Below are 18,909 nucleotides of genomic sequence, written 5' to 3'. Positions count from 1 at the left end.
GCCCCCACGAGGAGGCTGGCCAGGAGGAAGGCATTTGATAGATAAGGGCCTCCTTACTTCCTGGAGCTGGTTCTGTGTGTCTGACTGAATTCCAGCTTCTTTCTCCAGCCTGTCGTGTTGATGTTCTCAATGAGAGAGAGACGCAGCCTGCAAGGAGTGTGTGATGTTTACATGCAGCAGAGCTGTGCCTGTGTTTTTGAAAAAAAAAAAAAACAAAACTTTGTTAAGGAGAAGCTGATGAATGAAGGTCCCTGGGCCTGGTTACACAGAGGAGCTGCCCAGTCCTGGACTGGGCTTTCTGAGGGAAAGGATGGCCTGTGGCCGGGGATCCCCAAGAAGGAGGCTTCCGGACGTGTGTGTGGCCAGGAAGCTGGAAGGTCCTTGCCCAGAGAGCTTTCATTCATTCACTTATTCCATTCTCACCGAGCACCTTCCACGTGGCAGGCTGCGCACTGTGGGCTGGGGCCGGCGCCGGGCACCTGTCCCTTGTCCGGGCTCGTGAAGGCTGTTTCTAAAGCATCATGGGTGCTGGCAGGTCTACTGTATTCAAATAACTGGCCTGGAGAGAGCTATCTGAGGGAGCCGTGAGCGGCTCTGCGCCCTCCGCCCCTGTCCGCGCCGTCCGGCGTGCTAGCTGCGGGCACACGAGTGGCTCAGGAGCCGCTGTTGAGTGGACATCGTGTGTCGCACATCTGGGTGAAGGTGGCAGGAAGAGGTATGAAGGGTGTTCTGCCCTGGCAACATGCTCCTGTGGGAGACCGCCCCCCACGCCACACCTGCGTATACACGGACCACCCAGCACACTCACAGCTGTGTCCAGGCCCCTTAATATGCACGCTGTTCCCTGTCTCAGGCGCCCATGTCTCCCGCTCCGAGACGGGCACTCACAGAGACAGGCACGGAGAGAGAGCATATAGAAAGCCATTGAGGGTGGCCGGCACAGGCGTGGGGTGGCAGCCCTGCGTCCCAGTCCCACCTGTACCCTCCTCCTGAGCTCCCAATCCGTCTGCCTCTGTCACGTGAGGATGGACGGGCGGATTTTAAGTCAGCAAACCTGTCCTGAGCTCTCAGGGTGCGCTGAGCACCGAGGCTCTGAAGGTGAACGGGGCTCTAACCGGAAACCAGTTGTGTTAGTTGCCTGTCGCTGCAGAGAAATGACCCCACAACTTAGCTGCTTAAAGCAATTCTTACTTCGCAGTGTCTGTGGTCAGATTTCTGGGTTCAACTTAGTGGGTCTCCGGCTCAGAGATGCATCCGAGCTGTCGTCTCACAGCTTAACTGGGGTTGGGGAACCCACTTCCAAGCTCGCTCATGAGGCCGAGGACAGGAAGCTTAGGACCTGGCTGGCGGTTAAGGGGCAGCCTCCGTTCCTTGCCTCGGGGCCTCTCCGTAGGCCGTTTCAGTGGCCACTGGTGTCCCCGGAGCAAGTGAACCCACTGAGAGAGAGAGCCCAAGACAAGCCTTTTCTAATGTTTTAAGACAGTGTTTTATAACCTAATCTCAGAAGTGACATTTCTGCTGTGCAACACTGGTCCCACCCACCAACCCTGGTCCTACGTAGGCGGGCTGTGCCCGGATGTGAATACCAGGAGGTGGGGACCTTAGGGGGTCACCCCAGAGCTGCTACCACTCCGGCCAAGCCTCAGCTGAGCAGAAAGTGCTGTTGCTACTGCAGTTGGTGTTGAGTGCGGGCCACTGCGCCGGTCAGTGTGAGCTAGCCGGGCGGCCGGCATCCAGGACAGCCTCGTGCTTCTGCCCCAGGCTCTTTCGGGCCACCTGCAGGTGCGCGTGGACAGGGCACAGGCGACGGGCAGGGCTTCGCTGGCTGAGACAGCACCTGGGCTGCGGCAGTGGGGGAAGGGCGCGGGGAGCTGACCTGTTCCCGCCTCACCCGGCGTCTTCTCCCTGCTCCACGGCCCTGTCCCTCTGCTGCCTGGGTGTCTGTGGCTTTGTGTCTCAGCCAGAACCCCTGGGGCAAACCCTGAGAGCGTGCCTGGCCCACGGGAGGGCCCACAGTGAGGACTGGAGCACGGCCACGACGTGACGGGGACCGCTCTCTAAGGAAGAGTCCGGGGGGGTGCGAGGGGGTTCCTGCCGCCTCTGTTCTTCCTGCACCCCGACCAGCCTCATTCCACACCTTCTAGAAAGTGTGGCTTGGGGGCCAAGGAGAAGGGCTGGAGGTGGGGCAGGCCGGGGGAAGGAGAGGCTTCTGGGCGTGCACGGCGGTGGCTCTAGCCTGCCAGCCCTTGTCCTCTCCCTCTCTTTCCCTTTCTGCTCTTAGGTGTGCCCCTGCTGTTTGTCGTCCCCTGGGGCATTGTCAAGTACCTCTACGAGGACGAGGGGTGAGTGTCCTGACAGCCCTGTGCTCGAAGCCCCACGAGGCCCCTTGGCCCCCGGGGCACGCGGCTGTGACCTGCTGGGAGGATAAACTGAGGGACCAGAGCTTAACTGACATCTCAGTTCTCTACTCCCGCATCCACCTCCTGGGGTTGTGTGACAGATGGTGCTGAGCCTGTGGGGCGGGGCGGCGCCCCCTGCAGGTTCCCCTGGTGCCGGGCCTGTGGGGCGGGGCGGCGCCCCCTGCAGGTTCCCCTGGTGCCGGGCCTGTGGGGAGGGGCGGCGCCCCCTGCAGGTTCCCCTGGTGCCCGGCCTGTGGGGAGGGCTGGCGCCCCCTGCAGGTTCCCCTGGTGCCGGGCCTGTGGGGCGGGGCGGCGCCCCCTGCAGGTTCCCCTGGTGCCGGGCCTGTGGGGCGGGGCGGCGCCCCCTGCAGGTTCCCCTGGTGCCGGGCCTGTGGGGCGGGGCGGCGCCCCCTGCAGGTTCCCCTGGTGCCGGGCCTGTGGGGCGGGGCGGCGCCCCCTGCAGGTTCCCCTGGTGCCGGGCCTGTGGGGCGGGGTGGCGCCCCCTGCAGGTTCCCCTGGTGCCGGGCCTGGGGGGCGGGGCGGCGCCCCCTGCAGGTTCCCCTGGTGCCGGGCCTGGGGGGCGGGGCGGCGCCCCCTGCAGGTTCCCCTGGTGCCGGGCCTGGGGGGCGGGGCGGCGCCCCCTGCAGGTTCCCCTGGTGCCGGGCCTGTGGGGAGGGCTGGCGCCCCCTGCAGGTTCCCCTGGTGCCGGGCCTGTGGGGAGGGGCGGCGCCCCCTGCAGGTTCCCCTGGTGCCGGGCCTGTGGGGAGGGGCGGCGCCCCCTGCAGGTTCCCCTGGTGCCGGGCCTGTGGGGAGGGGCGGCGCCCCCTGCAGGTTCCCCTGGTGCCGGGCCTGTGGGGCGGGGCGGCGCCCCCTGCAGGTTCCCCTGGTGCCGGGCCTGTGGGGAGGGGCGGCGCCCCCTGCAGGTTCCCCTGGTGCCGGGCCTGTGGGGCGGGGCGGCGCCCCCTGCAGGTTCCCCTGGTGCCGGGCCTGTGGGGAGGGCTGGCGCCCCCTGCAGGTTCCTCTGGTGCCGGGCCTGTGGGGAGGGGTGGCGCCCCCTGCAGGTTCCCCTGGTGCCGGGCCTGTGGGGCGGGGCGGCGCCCCCTGCAGGTTCCCCTGGTGCCGGGCCTGTGGGGCGGGGCGGCGCCCCCTGCAGGTTCCCCTGGTGCCGGGCCTGTGGGGAGGGCTGGCGCCCCCTGCAGGTTCCTCTGGTGCCGGGCCTGTGGGGAGGGGCGGCGCCCCCTGCAGGTTCCCCTGGTGCTGGGCCTGTGGGGAGGGCTGGCGCCCCCTGCAGGTTCCCCTGGTGCCGGGCCTGTGGGGAGGGGCGGCGCCCCCTGCAGGTTCCCCTGGTGCCGGGCCTGTGGGGCGGGGCGGCGCCCCCTGCAGGTTCCCCTGGTGCCGGGCCTGTGGGGCGGGGCGGCGCCCCCTGCAGGTTCCCCTGGTGCCGGGCCTGTGGGGCGGGGCGGCGCCCCCTGCAGGTTCCCCTGGTGCCGGGCCTGTGGGGCGGGGCGGCGCCCCCTGCAGGTTCCTCTGGTGCCGGGCCTGTGGGGAGGGGTGGCGCCCCCTGCAGGTTCCCCTGGTGCCGGGCCTGTGGGGCGGGGCGGCGCCCCCTGCAGGTTCCCCTGGTGCCGGGCCTGTGGGGCGGGGCGGCGCCCCCTGCAGGTTCCCCTGGTGCCGGGCCTGTGGGGAGGGCTGGCGCCCCCTGCAGGTTCCTCTGGTGCCGGGCCTGTGGGGAGGGGCGGCGCCCCCTGCAGGTTCCCCTGGTGCTGGGCCTGTGGGGAGGGCTGGCGCCCCCTGCAGGTTCCCCTGGTGCCGGGCCTGTGGGGAGGGGCGGCGCCCCCTGCAGGTTCCCCTGGTGCCGGGCCTGTGGGGCGGGGCGGCGCCCCCTGCAGGTTCCCCTGGTGCCGGGCCTGTGGGGCGGGGCGGCGCCCCCTGCAGGTTCCCCTGGTGCCGGGCCTGTGGGGCGGGGCGGCGCCCCCTGCAGGTTCCCCTGGTGCCGGGCCTGTGGGGCGGGGCGGCGCCCCCTGCAGGTTCCTCTGGAATACCAGTGCAATGTTAGTTATTTTGTGTATGGTGCTAGGTACACAAATGGCTGTGTCCGCAGGTTCATGCAGGGCGGTGCGTGTCTCCCTGTGTGTGACTGTGTATTTAGGACTGTGTGTGGTGGGGGGCTGGGAGGGCTTTGTGTGGAGCTGGGGGACTGGTTGTCGGGTTGTCAGCTCTGGGTGGCAGTGTTTGTATGGCTCTGGGTGCGCCCACGCGTGTTTTGGGGCCCCCGTGGTGCTCTGAGCGGGGGGCTGCGTCCACCTGGGCGCCTGTGTGTCTCTCCCCTCTCCAGCTGCTGGACCAGGAACTCGAACATGAATTACTGGCTCATTATCCGGCTGCCCATTCTCTTTGCCATCGGGGTGAGTGGCGATGTGGGGGTGGCCCCGGGGTGTGCTGGGGGCGGACGGGGGCGGGAGGAGTGAGCCTCACGAGGAGGCCTCCAGCCGCCCTCCTGCCTGCCCGGCAGGTGAACTTCCTCATCTTTGTGCGAGTCATCTGCATTGTGGTGTCCAAACTGAAGGCCAACCTGATGTGCAAGACGGACATCAAGTGCAGGTGACGTCACCGAGCTGTTCTTCACCACAGCCCTCCTTCCTGACATGGGGATCCTGTCGTGCTGGGCTCGGAAGCCCCCCCACCTTCCCCCCCCCCCCGGGCCCCCCGGGCCTGGCCGCAGACCCCTGGCCTTGCCCGCACCCCTGTCCCGGGGCCGCTTCCGGGAGGGAGGGCCTCGACCTCTACCCCCCCCCTCCAAGCAGCCTGTCCCAGGGTACGTGGGGTGGGAGGGTGTCTGCGACCCAGATGCCAGGCCTTGGTGGGGATCAAGGGCACAGAAAGGGGAGGAGGGACGGTGGGAGAGGCCCCGAATCACACCTCCACTGCACCCCCAGACTTGCCAAGTCCACGCTGACGCTCATCCCCCTGCTGGGGACCCACGAGGTCATCTTTGCTTTCGTGATGGACGAACACGCCCGGGGGACGCTGCGCTTCATCAAACTGCTCACGGAGCTCTCCTTCACCTCCTTCCAGGTGACCCCACGGCCAGGACCCCCCCCCCATGACGTCCCAGGGTGGGGGGGGGCAGAGACCAGCGCCTGCCAGACGGGCAGCGCGAGGCCTGGGGGAAGGCAGTCCTCGCCCCAGTGTCGCGTGGCTGGAGCAGGGCCTGGGCTGGAATGCCCAGGTGTCCCAGGGCCCAGCCTTCGGTATGAGCACGTTGGACAAGGAGCCTTCCCGGATGGGGCCGTGGGCACCCCGCCTGGCATTGCAGCTGCCGTCTCCAGAGCTGCTTGGGTGGCACACGCGAGGGGGTGTTCCCTGCCGACTGCTCTACACACACTGTGCGTTTAATCCTCGAGGTGTTAGATCCGCACAGTCACGTGGTTTCCGAGGCCAGGAGTCGGCCCTCTCCACTAGCATTGGGCGGTGCTGCGGGGGCGTGAACGTCAGAGGGGGTGCGAGACTTGAGAGACGGGCCCGGCCCCTCGGGATGGCCACCAGCATGTGGGGCCCCTGTGTGCGCGCTTGCACACACACACACGCACGCACGCACACCCAGTGACGGCAGTTCTGGGGTGTGTGTCTCCCGAGGGAACAGGTGGGCCGTGCCGGGGAAGATGCCCACAGTCCCCGGCCTTTCTGGGCTCAGGCATCCTCGGGGGGTGCGGGAGTTGAGGAGCTCCCTTCTGTTCCCTGGGAGGGAGAGGAGGAGCCCACCACCCCGCCTCTGGGGCTGCCCGATCGGAGCAGGGGCTTGGGGGGGCTGGAGCCCCAAGGAGCCCGAGACGGGGGTCTGTCCGCAGGGCGCCTTGCTCCCGCCTCCTCTCTGCTGACGGGACTCCTTTGTTTCCAGGGGCTGATGGTGGCCATTCTGTACTGCTTTGTCAACAACGAGGTGAGGCCTGGGGAGGGACGTGGGCGCTCCGCTCGGCTGCTGCGGGGGCCGTTCTGGAGTTTTACGGTGGGGACTCCTGCCGAGACCAGCTCAGCAATGGGCGGGCACGAGAGGAAGGCACTGCAGGACTTAAGAAAAAACACACACAAGACGCAACATACAGAAAAGACGGTTACAGGGAACTCCCAGCCTCTAGACCTGAGAGCCCAGATCTCTGCGGTCTCATTGTATTTATTGGTCTCTTTGCTCATCAAAGCAAACTAGCAGAGCCTGGGCCAAATTAGGCTACGATGGATTCAGGTGCAGAGAAAGATGACCAACCGATGCCCCCCAGGCATGCAGGAAAATGGCTATGGGGACCAGCGGCTTCCTAGAAACAATCACAACAGTGCTTGCCAGGGCAGCGTTCTGCCCCCGCAGGACTGGGCGTTCCGAAGGCCACACCAAAGGCTTGTCTCAAGGCTGCAGTTTAATCTCTCAGCCATTTTCCTGCAGACTCCCTCAGTCATTTTCGCTCAAACCCCCTACTCACCACGTTGAGTCTCTAGAGTTGAGGAAGCGTCTTGTCCGTGTATTCTGTTTCCTGTGCGTGGGGCGCTCTCTCTCTCTCTCTCTCTCTCTCTCTCTCTCTCTCACACACACACACACACACACACACACACACACACACACACACACTCACACTTACTTGTGGGCATACCATAACCATAACCCTCTAGAGGGGTCCTGCATGAGCGGGTGGTGGTGGCTGTCACAGGTCACTTTAAGAGACATGTCCAAGTCACAGACTTCAGGCTTTAATGATTACTATCCCATTTCCTTGTCACAGCCTCTTCCCCCCCAAAAATTCTCTGCTAAAATTCTGGTTTCTAGATTCCCTTTCTTGCCCCATGCGAAGGCTGCAGATCAGACGGGGTAAGAAGCATGCCAGGCTTGGCCCGACCGGGTAGCAGGGCCAGGAGGGAAGTGAGTTCGGCCTGAAAGAGGAAAGCCACCTGTTCTCTGGGTGGGCGAGCCAGAGCCCCGGCCCTCCGTGGGGGCGGGCAGGAGTCCCTCTGGAGGCTCTGGGGGCTGGGGGCAGGGCAGCAATCCTTGCTGACCCCACACCCTCTCCGGCAGACCCTGCAGGACCACAGCCTCCCTCTGTGACAGCCCGCCCCTGGGGAGGAGGGCTGTCCGTGTGTCCGTGCCTGTGGGTGGCTGTGGGAAGTCCCCCGAGGTGTCCAGCTTTGTGCTGGGGCAGGCGCGCCCCAAGCCATCAAAGTGGACATCACAAAGGCCACAGCCCACCCCCCGGTTCTCTCCAGAGGAGAAAAAGTAATAGTCCTACAGACCACACAGGGTCACCAGGGGAAGTTTCTACCAGAGGAATAACCCCCAGGAGGGAAGAGAGTGTGAGATTCCCTGACAGCTTCGGGGGGAACTGAGGACTCTTGATAGCTCCATTCAGGCCAACATTTGCATCAGAGGGGCTGGAGCTCGTGACCCGGGGACACTATTCGTCGGAAACCCAGCACTCCGTGTGGCTTCTATGTCATTGACTCCGGGATCCCGGAGCTTAAAACTCTGCCTTCCTACTTTTGCTATGGGTGTGAGGGACAAGGGGGAGCGGTGGGCGGGGCGCTCGGTGCTTCAGGGACCCGGGCGATGGCTCGAAGAAGCAGTGGGAGGTAGCAGGAAGGATGCCGGGTGTGGGCTTTGGCGTCAGATCTCTGATCCAGGCCCCATCACTGAGTGAGCTGTGTGACTTTGGGCAAGTTACCCGCCCACTCTGAACCTCAGTTTCCTCATTCTATGAAATGGAGACAAAATGCAGCACGTAGGCTTCAGACCTCTAAAGGAGAAGGAAACATCTCCTGAGCACTGGTGCTCAAGTGTTTTATTAAATCCAATCCTGTGTAGCAGGCATTGTCCTCATTTTACAGATGAGAAAATTAAGACCCAGCAAAGTGAAACGAGTAGCCCCAATTCACTGGCTAGAAGGTGGTAGAGCTAGCAGGCTGTGTGGTGGGTGGTACTAATAGGTCAGGGCTGCTGGGGGGCAGCGCCGGGCGCAGGGTGACCCATGAATGGGTCTCCGAGGGAGAGGGCGGCCAGACTCAGTGTGAGGTGGGCCAGGGGAGGAGGGGAGGCGGGTGTAGAGGGCACTTAGAACCGTGGCGTTCCCTTCAGGAATGGTTCTCAGCCAGGGGGCTGGTGTGCCACCTGGCCCTCAGCTCTGCTGCTTTGTTTTCTGGGGGTCGGGGGCTGGGTGGCGGGTCTCTGTGTGTGGGAAGGGGGCCGAGGGGGGGCAGAGGCCTGTGGAGGGAAGGGGGCCCCTGCTGCCACTTTCTCACCTTCCTGGCCCCAGCCCCTGCTTCCCACTGATTCCTCCCCTTTCCCCAAAGCCGAGCTGTCAGCACAGGCTCAGCCCTCCCCCACCTCCCCTGCCCGATGAGCTGGTACGCACGTGTGCAACGGCTTCCCCTCCGATGGTGTCTCACCAGGCTCCCTCGCTTCCCTGAGTCCACTCCTCAGAGCCCAGTCACCAGGTCGCCTCCCTCGCCCACCTGCCCAGGCCGCCCAGCTGTCCACAGAAGGAGGGATGGGCGCCTGTCACCGCTCCGCCCTTGGCCGAGAACTTGGCCCTGAATGACCAGAGCCCCAGCTGGCCTCCTCCCTCAGCTCCCCCGGGCTTGTGCGGTGGGGGTCGGGGAGACTCTGCTCGGGGGGCCCAGAGAGCCCACCTGGCTGACGTGCACCTTTAAACCCTCCTGGAGACGCCTTGTGTGCTGGCTCCTCCGAGCACAGGGACAGACCCGTCACTGTCACAGGGCCACAGAAACACGCACGGCTCCCGGGCTGAGGCCTTTGTCCACAGAGCTGTTCTCCAGACCCAGGGTTGCCATGGCAATGCCAAGTACTCGTGACCCCAAGAGAAAAGATGGCCCGGACATGGCTGCCAAGGCCTGTACCCCCTGCCGAGGGGCGAGGAGGGGTCCCGGGGGACAGGGGTGGGGTGGACTTGCGGCCACTCGTGTCCTCTCACTGTGTCCACTCTTGACTGTGGACAAGAGGGCTGGTCCAGTTCCAGCACTGCCTGGCCCTGTCGCCCGGGCAGTCACTTCGACTCTCTCCCCAATTGCACATGGAGGGGACGAGCTTTAGCGGTTCGTCCCAAACGGCCGAGCCTGGCGTGGGGCCTGAGCAGAGGGGCTGAGGGTGAACTTAGGGGGTGACCAGCGCTGGCACGGCGCCCCGGTCCTCGCTGCTCCAGTGCAATGACCCGGTCACGAGGACCCCGGCGTCCGATTAGTTCCCCCATTCGGCTCACTTAGGAGACACTTACTGAGCACCTGTGTGCGGGCGGGCGCCGTGTCAGGGCGGGGCGGGTGAGATGAGGACGTGGTGCTGGCCCTCCCGGTGCTCCCGGCTGAGTGTCAGGGCGGGGCGGGTGAGATGAGGACGTGGTGCTGGCCCTCCCGGTGCTCCCGGCTGAGTGTCAGGGCGGGGCGGGTGAGATGAGGACGTGGTGCTGGCCCTCCCGGTGCTCCCGGCTGAGTGTCAGGGCGGGGCGGGTGAGATGAGGACGTGGTGCTGGCCCTCCCGGTGCTCCCGGCTGAGTGTCAGGGCGGGGCGGGTGAGATGAGGACGTGGTGCTGGCCCTCCCGGTGCTCCCGGCTGAGTGTCAGGGCGGGGCGGGTGAGATGAGGACGTGGTGCTGGCCCTCCCGGTGCTCCCGGCTGAGTGTCAGGTGGGGCGGGTGAGATGAGGACGTGGTGCTGGCCCTCCCGGTGCTCCCGGCTGAGTTCAGGGGGGACCAGCCTGTCAGGGGGGACGGGAGGCCAGTGGTTAGGAGACCGGCTGTGGAGTCAGCCCAGATCGAGCTTCAAGTCTTGGCTGAGACCTGGAGAAATACTGAAATACTCCGCACCTCACTTCCCTCCCCTCTGAGTGGGGATCCTAGCCGGGGCTGCGGAGAAACGTCACTGAGATAATGCAGGGAGACGCTGGGCGGGCGGCCGGCGCCCACAGCACGGTGCTTTGTAACGACAGGAACTGCCGCCGAGGTTCAGGAAGTGCCAGGGAGATGGGGACAGAGGGGACACGGGGTCAGCACTCTGAGAGGTCCCAGGCCTGTCTGCCTTCCTGCCGGTATCCAAGGGAACCTCTTCAGCCCCCGAGGTGGCTTCCCATGGGCGTGCCTCAGTTTACCATCTCTCTCCCCCTTTAAAGGCTGTCAGATGCAGAGGCCACCCTTGTCCTCAGATGTCCCCACCCTGGCCGTCAGCACAAGCACCGCACACGCTTCGCTGGGCAGGGAGCTGGCGCGTTGCAGGGGGAGGCTGCACGTGGTGTCCACGCGACCTCCCTCCCACGGCCACGCCGGGCTCCACGCCATGGCCTGGGGTGCTGGGCCCGTCCTGGGAGACGGGTGCCCGGTGGCTCAGCCACACTCAGCGTGGGAAACGTCCTTTTAGGGGCTGGCACGCGGCCACGCCAGACGTCTTGGTGGGCTTCACTCAATGGGTGGCAGCCCTTGAGCGGGAGGGGGCAGCAGCAGGAGGGTGGCCGGGTGTTGGTGCAGGGACCGGGGGGGCACTGTCAGTGAGCTGCCTGCCTGCCGACAGCTGCTGGCCGCTGGCTGTCCTGGTGGCCGGGGCCAGAAAGGGAAGAGTCAGGTCCTGGACACTCCGGTGTGGGGAGACCTGGGGGCAGGGCTGGGGGACATCAGAGGAGTTTGGGGAAGCAAACTTATGGGCATGTCGCTAGAAGAGCCCTCCAGACACCCTGGGCTGGACGTGCAGGTGCCAGCAGCCCCCTTGGGGGGACCTGAAACACCGTGGCATTACCACAGCCCTTAAGTGACCTGGGGTTCAGCAGTGTTGGTTGAATCTGATCTCTTTGCCCGACAACATGGTCTCCAAGCATCAGCCCTCTTGAGAAGGCTTTTCCTGGTGGGAGGCCTGAGCCCAGCACAGCCGGGAGTCCGGGTGACAGAGCTCACCTGGGCCGCCCACTGTGGGTTGGGACTAGTCCCTGGATGGGGTTAGTTTAAATACAGGGTGAGAAGCCCCTTGTCCCCAGCCTCCTCATCCCTGCTGCCACCCAGGCTCGGCCTCATTTCATCTCTTCCTCCTTCCTCCTGCGAAGCCCCCGGGGAGTTTAGCAGAGTCTGGTGTGGGCACCGAGAGGCAGGGGACAACGTCCCTCCTCGCCGTCGTCCGTGCGGAACCCGGAGGGTGCGCTCTGCAGTCGGACTCTCCTTTTCCTTTTCCGCTCTCTCCCCTCGTCTCCGTCTCCCTGCCTCTCTCTCTCCCCCGTCCTCCTCCCGTTCAGCAACGCTGTGATGGATTGTAAAGGGTGCTTAGCTGAGTCACGGAGTTTAGAGATGTGAGAGACCGGTTAAACCGTCAAGCCCAATGCTGCGATGGATTGTAAAGGGTGCTTAGCTGAGTCACGGAGTTTAGAGATGGAGGAGACTGGTTAAACCATCAAGCCCAACGCTGTGATGGATTGTAAAGGGTGCTTAGCTGAGTCACGGAGTTTAGAGATGGGGGAGACCGGTTAAACCATCAAGCCCAATGCTGCGATGGATTGTAAAGGGTGCTTAGCTGAGTCACGGAGTTTAGAGATGGGGGAGACCGGTTAAACCATCAAGCCCAACGCTGTGATGGATTGTAAAGGGTGCTTAGCTGAGTCATGGAGTTTAGAGATGGAGGAGACTGGTTAAACCATCAAGCCCAACGCTGTGATGGATTGTAAAGGGTGCTTAGCTGAGTCACGGAGTTTAGAGATGTGAGAGACCGGTTAAACCATCAAGCCCATCTCTCTCCCAAGGAGAGGGGGAAAATCGGAGACAACAATAAACGATTTTATCGGGATATTAATTTAGGTGCCCGAAAGCCTTGACTCGTGTCTCTTAATGTAATGTAGCGGATTTTTTCCCTTCCCTACTAATGCAATCACGGGGCAGTTCTGTGGGCAGTCGGTTTGCATGATGCCTGTTGTTTCCCCTCCTCTTCCCACGGAAGGTCCAGATGGAGTTTCGGAAGAGCTGGGAGCGCTGGCGGCTGGCGCGCCTGCACATGCAGAGGGACAGCAGCATGAAGCCCCTCCAGTGTCCCAGCAGCAGCCTGAGCAGCGGGGCCGTGGTGGGCAGCAGCGTGTACGCGGCCACCTGCCAGGCCTCCTGCAGCTAAGCCTCCGGCGTCCCCCTCCCGCCCGCGCTGCGCACGCGGTCTCTCCCGGCTGCAGGCGGGCCGGGTGGCCAGCCGGGCGGGGCAGACCCTCCCGGGAGGGCCGGACGCACACACGCACGCAGACAGCCCTGCCTCCCCTCCCCCCGACCCATCAGACAGGCAAATGGGCAGTGCCTCCCGGGGCCGGACTCGTTTCCTCTGCGGAGAAGCAGCCTGCTAATCTGATCACTGTGGCGGGAAGAGAGGAAAAGCTATTGCTGCTAAAATGAGGATTTCTTCCCGTTAAGCCACAGGCCCCTGGGGTTCCCCCAGACAGAGCAGCAAATCAGCCCCAGACTCACACCCAAGGTCAATGGCTTATTAGTGGGATGGTGGCCTGTCAGAGGAGGTGATGCTGAAGGGGGCCGGCGTCACCGCAGCCAGACGCTGAGCTTGGATCCGGGGAGCCGACCCCGCTTGCCTCTGGCTGGGGTCACCACCCCCCTCGGCCTCCTTGTTCAGGGGCGTTGCTCACGTGTCCGGGTCTCTCGTTTCCCTCAACCTGCCCCCTCATCTCGTCACCCAGCTTCTCTCTGGGGAGGGTTGTGTGGGCCACGGCCAGCAGCTATTTCTAGAAATGGCTGTGCGTGATGTTGAGAAGGTGCCCGAGGGTTTTCTTCGCCGCTGCCCGCTTCTCCCTGGGCCTCCTGGGAGTTGCTCTGGTGCCTGCCCCGGCCGTGCCCGGGCGACCAGGCAGGCTCACTGCCGAGAAGTCCCGGCCCTGGCTGTGAGCTCCAAGTCTCATTCTAGAGATGCTCAAGGACCCTCCGGGGCTCTCGGAGGGACGTCAGCGATGCCCACCCTGGGGGCTCCGACTGCCCGCCGCTGTCCGGGACCCAGAGGGCCGGGGCAGAGTGCCTGCACCGCACCACGGACGTACTTTTTATATCCCACCGGATTCTGTATCTTGCATGGGAGTCTGGGGGCCTCCTCTCACTTTAGGAAATGCGGCCAAGAAGAGACCCTTGTGGGACAACTGCCAAACCCCTGTTACCATGGAGACAGGCTTCCCCTGCTCTGCGTTTCTTCCCTCCGCGGTCTCCCTGCTTGAGAGCTCTCTAGACTTCGTTCCTTTTCCTCCGCGGCTGTGAATAGTCTGTATGTGCCAACGTGCCATTCTGATTGCCCCCGCCTGGTGAAAACAAGAACTGAATCCTTGTGGTGGTTGTGATGTTGTTGTGAGGGGTGGGGTGGGGTGGAGCCCTTGACAGGACTCCTGCATGCCTAGAGCTCATTAACGTTCGCCCTGCCTCCCATCTCATCCCATCCATCGTGACCAGCAGACACCTGTCAGTCCTGCCCCGGCCGGGATGAGAGCGCAGACACACGACAGCACTGTAGACTCCCAGGAAAGGGGGGATCTACCAGCCCACCTGGGGAAGGTGCACGGATGCCACGGAAGTTTCCAGAGAAGGAGAGGACATTGGGAGTCCCAGCCTCCTGGGAGTGCGGAGGCAGAGGCTTCAGATGAATTCCTTGATGAGTCTATCTCTCCCTTCTCCTTTTTAAGTGGTGGGGGACCCTCCCCCCAAACCTGGCACCAGGCACATCCCCTGGTGCCCCTCGGAGAGATGTGTGATGTGCAGGGAGAACAATAATGGGACATAAAACACATCAAGCAGGAAATTTCTTCCACTCCAGCTTCAGTGAAGTGCTGTGTCTGTGCTAATAGGGAGGTTGGCCCTCGGGTCACAGGAGAGAACTGGGCAGATCTCGCCTCCTCCACGGCCAGGGAGCAGAGATGTTCCTGCTGCCCCGGAATCAGGGCAGACATCCCGGCCGGCGCCACTCGGGGCGTTCTCTGTGGAGTGGGGTGGGGGAGACGAGCACTGGTGGGTTGATGTGGGGTGCAGCGCGGGCACAAGCGGAGAAATGAAGCTCTGAGACTTAATACACTGCACAGCAACACCTGAAGAGATACAGTGATTGTACCTGTGAGAAGTAAATTGTTGAGGGGAGGAGTTGTGGGGAGACCATCTTTCGTTAAGGAGGCACCTGGGAAGCTCGGGTTGTTTGGCTTAAACTGCAAGTAGGATTCTTTTCCCAGCGGGTACTGGTGGTTGCTGATTTCAGAAGGCTCATCAAACCCCTAAGCCCCAAGCCTTTTAGCACAGAGGAATTTTTTTTCCTTCTTGGATAAGTACCAGATACTAAACTGGAGGAAATATTTTCTTTGCTCCAAGACCCACACTATTAGTATTCATTTGAACTGCAGTGAACTTCCAAAGCTATTTCCCAAACTCTCCTAAGTGAAAAACAGCTCTGACAGATCTGGGGTCGATCCGATGCCATCTGCTCTGAAGCCCCGCCCGCTGTTTACACACCTGATGCCCCAGGTCTGGAGCTCGCTGAGGACGCCAGTCTGCCTCTGCCCTGGGGTGTGATCGCTGAGCGGCAGGCTGTGGGCGGCGTGAGCCGGGCAGCCCTCCGGGTCTGAGTTCAGCACTCTGGCTAGCTCCCTTGAACTTCTTAGGGGCTTAAATCCTATCACCTTGTCCTTGCCGTTTCAATCTTCCATGAGCTAAATCACAGACCTGAAACAAGCCACGCGTGGCAAAGTCTCTTTCCCTTTAAAGGGGACTTTACCGATTGTGGGCATGATTTTCGATGGACTCAATGCAATTCTTGCCGAAGACCACACCAGTGGAGTTCTCGGAGATCCCTCTGAGCAAGGAAAGATCTTGGAGAGATCCCTCCGGCCCTGATCTACAGAAGTGAGGAAAGAGGCTTGCCCAGGAGACCCGGCCAAAGTCACCTGGACCCACGCCAACTCCTGCCTCTCAGATCAGTGGGGCCCCTGGGATGGAGAGGCGCAAAGTATAAATAGCCACACGAGGTGCTGTAAGTAAAATTCAGCGGTGTCACCTGGCCTTTCCGTTCAAGAGCAAACCACAGGAAATGTTTGGTGACAGCACCATCTCCTCGATGATTTATTCTACTGGGAGGAGGGGCCGAGTGTGCTTTACTATCTGTACTCCAGCACTTCATTCATCCTCGTTTTAAAATTAAGACATGAAATGCCTAAGAGCATGCGTGTGCACAGAGAGAGCCTGCAAGCCGCTTCACGTAGCAAACCCAGAGCTCCGCCAACGGCTTGGCTTCCTGTTTTCCTGAGGCACCTGTGCTTGTTCCATACCCAGATTGGACTGGAAGAGTCTGAGGGGAGGTCCTGAGCCTCCCTTTTGATCCTGTAGCGCCCCCCTGAGGTCGGAGAAGACCCGCAGACTGGGCAGCGTCAGCTGAGAGCAAAGATGGCAAATAAGAGTCGGCTCCCGTCCCTGCCTGCAAGGGCTTGGTCACCGGCTGTGTGGGCCGTGTCTCAGCAGCTTCCGTCCCCGTCCCCTCCTGGCTCATTCTTCCACAAGGAAAGAACACTCGTGTGTGTGTGTGTGTCTGTGTGTGTGTGTGTGTCTTCTGTCCTGTGCGTAGCAGCATCAAGTGCAGTGATGATGAATCCAGAATCTTCCCACCCACTGTGAAGGTCGTGGGACCACACCGCCCGGCGAGGAGTGGGAGCCGGAGCGGTAGATGTGTTCTCTCCATGCGCAGACAGGGCTCCCATTACTGCTAATGCCTGCTACGTGCTCCGGGGAGGCGAGAGCCGTTCCAGAGGTTTATTTTCCCTCCACTGAATTGATTCTAATCTGCAGCGCTGACCCTGCTTTTGGCTCCTATGAGGCAAACTCTATGAAAACCCTCCAAATATGTCAGCTTACCCTGCTAAGATGACTAGGTGACATTCTAAATATTCAGCATAAACCAAATCAGTATCACCCCCTCCCCCCACCCAGCAAGTTTTCTTGGGAAACAAAATGCCCCAGTGTGAGGAACTTTTACAAACAACAGCACTGTATCGCTACAGTGTAACCTGCTGGGCTCGCCCAGCTCCCCAGCCCCGCCAGGAGGCCCGATGTCAGGAGTGCCCGTGAGGAGGCCCGATGTCAGGAGCCTTGTGAAGCAGTATAATTTGAAACTCTTTCCTTAATGCGGCAGTGTGTCCACAGTATCTGTAATTACTTCTGCTCTGTCAATGGATACAGATTGGCAGGAAGCAGATAAGAAGAATTGTTTTCCCATTTACTCCCCCAAGTCTCTTGGACTTGGCCTAGATCCGAGTCTGTCAGAGGGGACCGTTTTCTCCCCCACTCCCCACGTTTGGCCACGTTAGCCTGTTTCCAGGGCCTCATCCATCAGTCACTCATTTTCCTCGGATGCATCCAGCCTCCTCTCCACCCTCCTCCTATCCCCCTATCCCCACAGCGAGCTTCCCCACACACCCCCTCAGTAAGAGGTGACCCTGCTAGCCAGGCTGCGAATGCCCTTCTCTCAGCTGTGACCAATTTAGGGGCGCAGCTGAGAGGGTGGTGCTGCCAGGGCTGACAGTGACGCACGGCGCACCGCACACGGGCGCAGCGAGGAGCGTCGCCTCCGCTGGCGTGGATCTTTAACTTACACTGGGGTCCTGCCATCTTTCTGAAGGGGCCTGTCAAATCTCTCCGTAATTAGGCAACCCGGACAATCTAGCAGGACTAATTATCACTGATGTCAGAGCAATCCCGGGGAAGACAAACAAGTCAGAGTGTTTGGATGTGGGGAGATGAGAGCTCCCCGCCAAGTCTGGAGCAGAGCACAAGCCGCTGGCTTCTTCGCCCGGGAGCCAGTGGAGCAGTCAGGATGGGGCCCGAGTGGCCCCAGACAGACAGGACTGGGTCTTGCCAAACGGCTCCCACTCTTCTTCCAAACCTGCAGTTCTTCTAAAGCTCCTCCCACACAAAACAGTCACAGCCTCCAAGCAGCTAAACCTCAACCTCCCCTGGGTTTGGAGGGGGTTGTATGGAGAGATGCACGGAGAGGGAAGAGCCAAAGCTTGCTGGAGGGACAAAGCTAAATTTCCGTCTTCAGTGCTTTTCGGGAGGTCGTTTGCTCCTCATGAATGTTTAAACAAGATAATTTTCATGCTGTTTTCTTAGTGTAGAAATTCATGTGAAATATGACCTGCATCTCTAGGTAGCAAATGTGCAGGGCATACATAATTCCTTGTACAGATATGAATGGGGTTCAGGCTCTTTCTTCATTTGCCTTGTACGTCAAATAAAAGCCTGTCGTTACTGTTGCTTCCTGCTTGCTCTCGGGAGGGGAGGTATTCTGCAGGGCCAGCCTCGGTGACTCACGGTGCAGTGGGAAAACACAAAAGCTGCCTTTTCTGGCCCCAGCCAGAGACCTCCTGCTCATTACTCCCCTCGTGATTGCATCTCCAGAGCACTTACCAGGGGCTCGTTTACCCATCGCAGACTTCTCACAGGGACTGCGGTGTCACTTAATGAGAGAAGTTGGGTGGTCGAGTGGCTTAGACAAAGACGGACAGCCAAATGGATGTGTTTTAATTCCACTCATTCATTTGATGTTCCTGTCTAAGTGAACTAGTCCATTAAATCCATGGTTTTTAAAAATAATAATAATAAATATATAAATGCTTTAAAAGCACCAGCCATGTTTGCAAAGCAGCTGCAGGATGTGAATGGAGGGGGTCTGCTGGTGAGAGAGTCGCCTTCAGGAAAACATACATTCCCCACTTGAAATCTTTGCTTGCTCCCTGGATTTGCAATTCACTCTTATAGAAGAGCAGGTTCCCCCTAATTCCACCACCATTTCCAGTCACCTGTTAGGACCAGGGGTCGGGAACCTTTTTGGCTGAGAGAGCCATGAACGCCACATATTTTAAAATGTAATTCCGTGAGAGCCATACAACGGCCCATGTACGCTATGCATTATCCAGTAAAAATTTGGTGTTGTCCCAGAGGACAGCTGTGATTGGCTCTAGCCACCCGCAACCATGAACATGAGCGGTAGGAAATGAATGGATTGTAATACGTGAGAACGTTTTATATTTTTAACATTATTTTTTTATTAGAGATTTGTCTGCAGCCATCAAAAGAGCCACATCTGGCCCGTGAGCCATAGGTTCCTGACCCCTGTGTTAGACGATCAATGTATTTATCTGAAGGTCTCCTTAAACACACCTTTCTTTAGACAAGCTATGGTAATTGTCCCTCATACACAGAAAAAGTCTTACTCTGAGAGTCAACTACAAATACAGCCAACTCCTGATTTCTGCAGACAGAAGGGCTGCGTTTGGGCAGATCTGCACCAACCTTGCTTTTGACGTCACTCCCTCCCCTGTTGATATTGTCACCTTTTGGCTTCTTGACTTGGACCCTCAGCAGGAGCAAGCTGGATGGAGCCCGGAGCTGTTTCTATCATCCCCACCCCCATCCCCATTCCCAGGAAAACACCTGCGCAACCCAACACAGTTGACCCTTGTAAAACATAGGTTTGGACTGTGTGGGTC

General features: G+C 61.0%; 1 protein-coding gene across 1 annotated transcript in view; it reads left to right on the top strand.

Moving 5' to 3' along the window:
* The window catches only part of GLP1R (glucagon like peptide 1 receptor), a 44,592-nt gene extending 26,918 nt beyond the window's left edge, over positions 1-17,674 (top strand). The window contains exons 8-13 of the mRNA XM_066359500.1: positions 2,282-2,342; positions 4,735-4,804; positions 4,912-5,000; positions 5,336-5,474; positions 6,298-6,339; positions 12,354-17,674. Coding sequence (XP_066215597.1) covers positions 2,282-2,342; positions 4,735-4,804; positions 4,912-5,000; positions 5,336-5,474; positions 6,298-6,339; positions 12,354-12,521 — 569 coding nt within the window. The 3' untranslated portion in view covers positions 12,522-17,674. The remainder of the gene's footprint in view (positions 1-2,281; positions 2,343-4,734; positions 4,805-4,911; positions 5,001-5,335; positions 5,475-6,297; positions 6,340-12,353) is intronic.
* Positions 17,675-18,909: the final 1,235 nt, after the last annotated feature.

The sequence above is a fragment of the Saccopteryx leptura genome, chromosome 1 (assembly GCF_036850995.1).
Source record: "Saccopteryx leptura isolate mSacLep1 chromosome 1, mSacLep1_pri_phased_curated, whole genome shotgun sequence".
In the NCBI taxonomy this organism is placed as follows: domain Eukaryota; kingdom Metazoa; phylum Chordata; class Mammalia; order Chiroptera; family Emballonuridae; genus Saccopteryx; species Saccopteryx leptura.
This window is presented reverse-complemented; position numbering and strand designations above follow the sequence as displayed.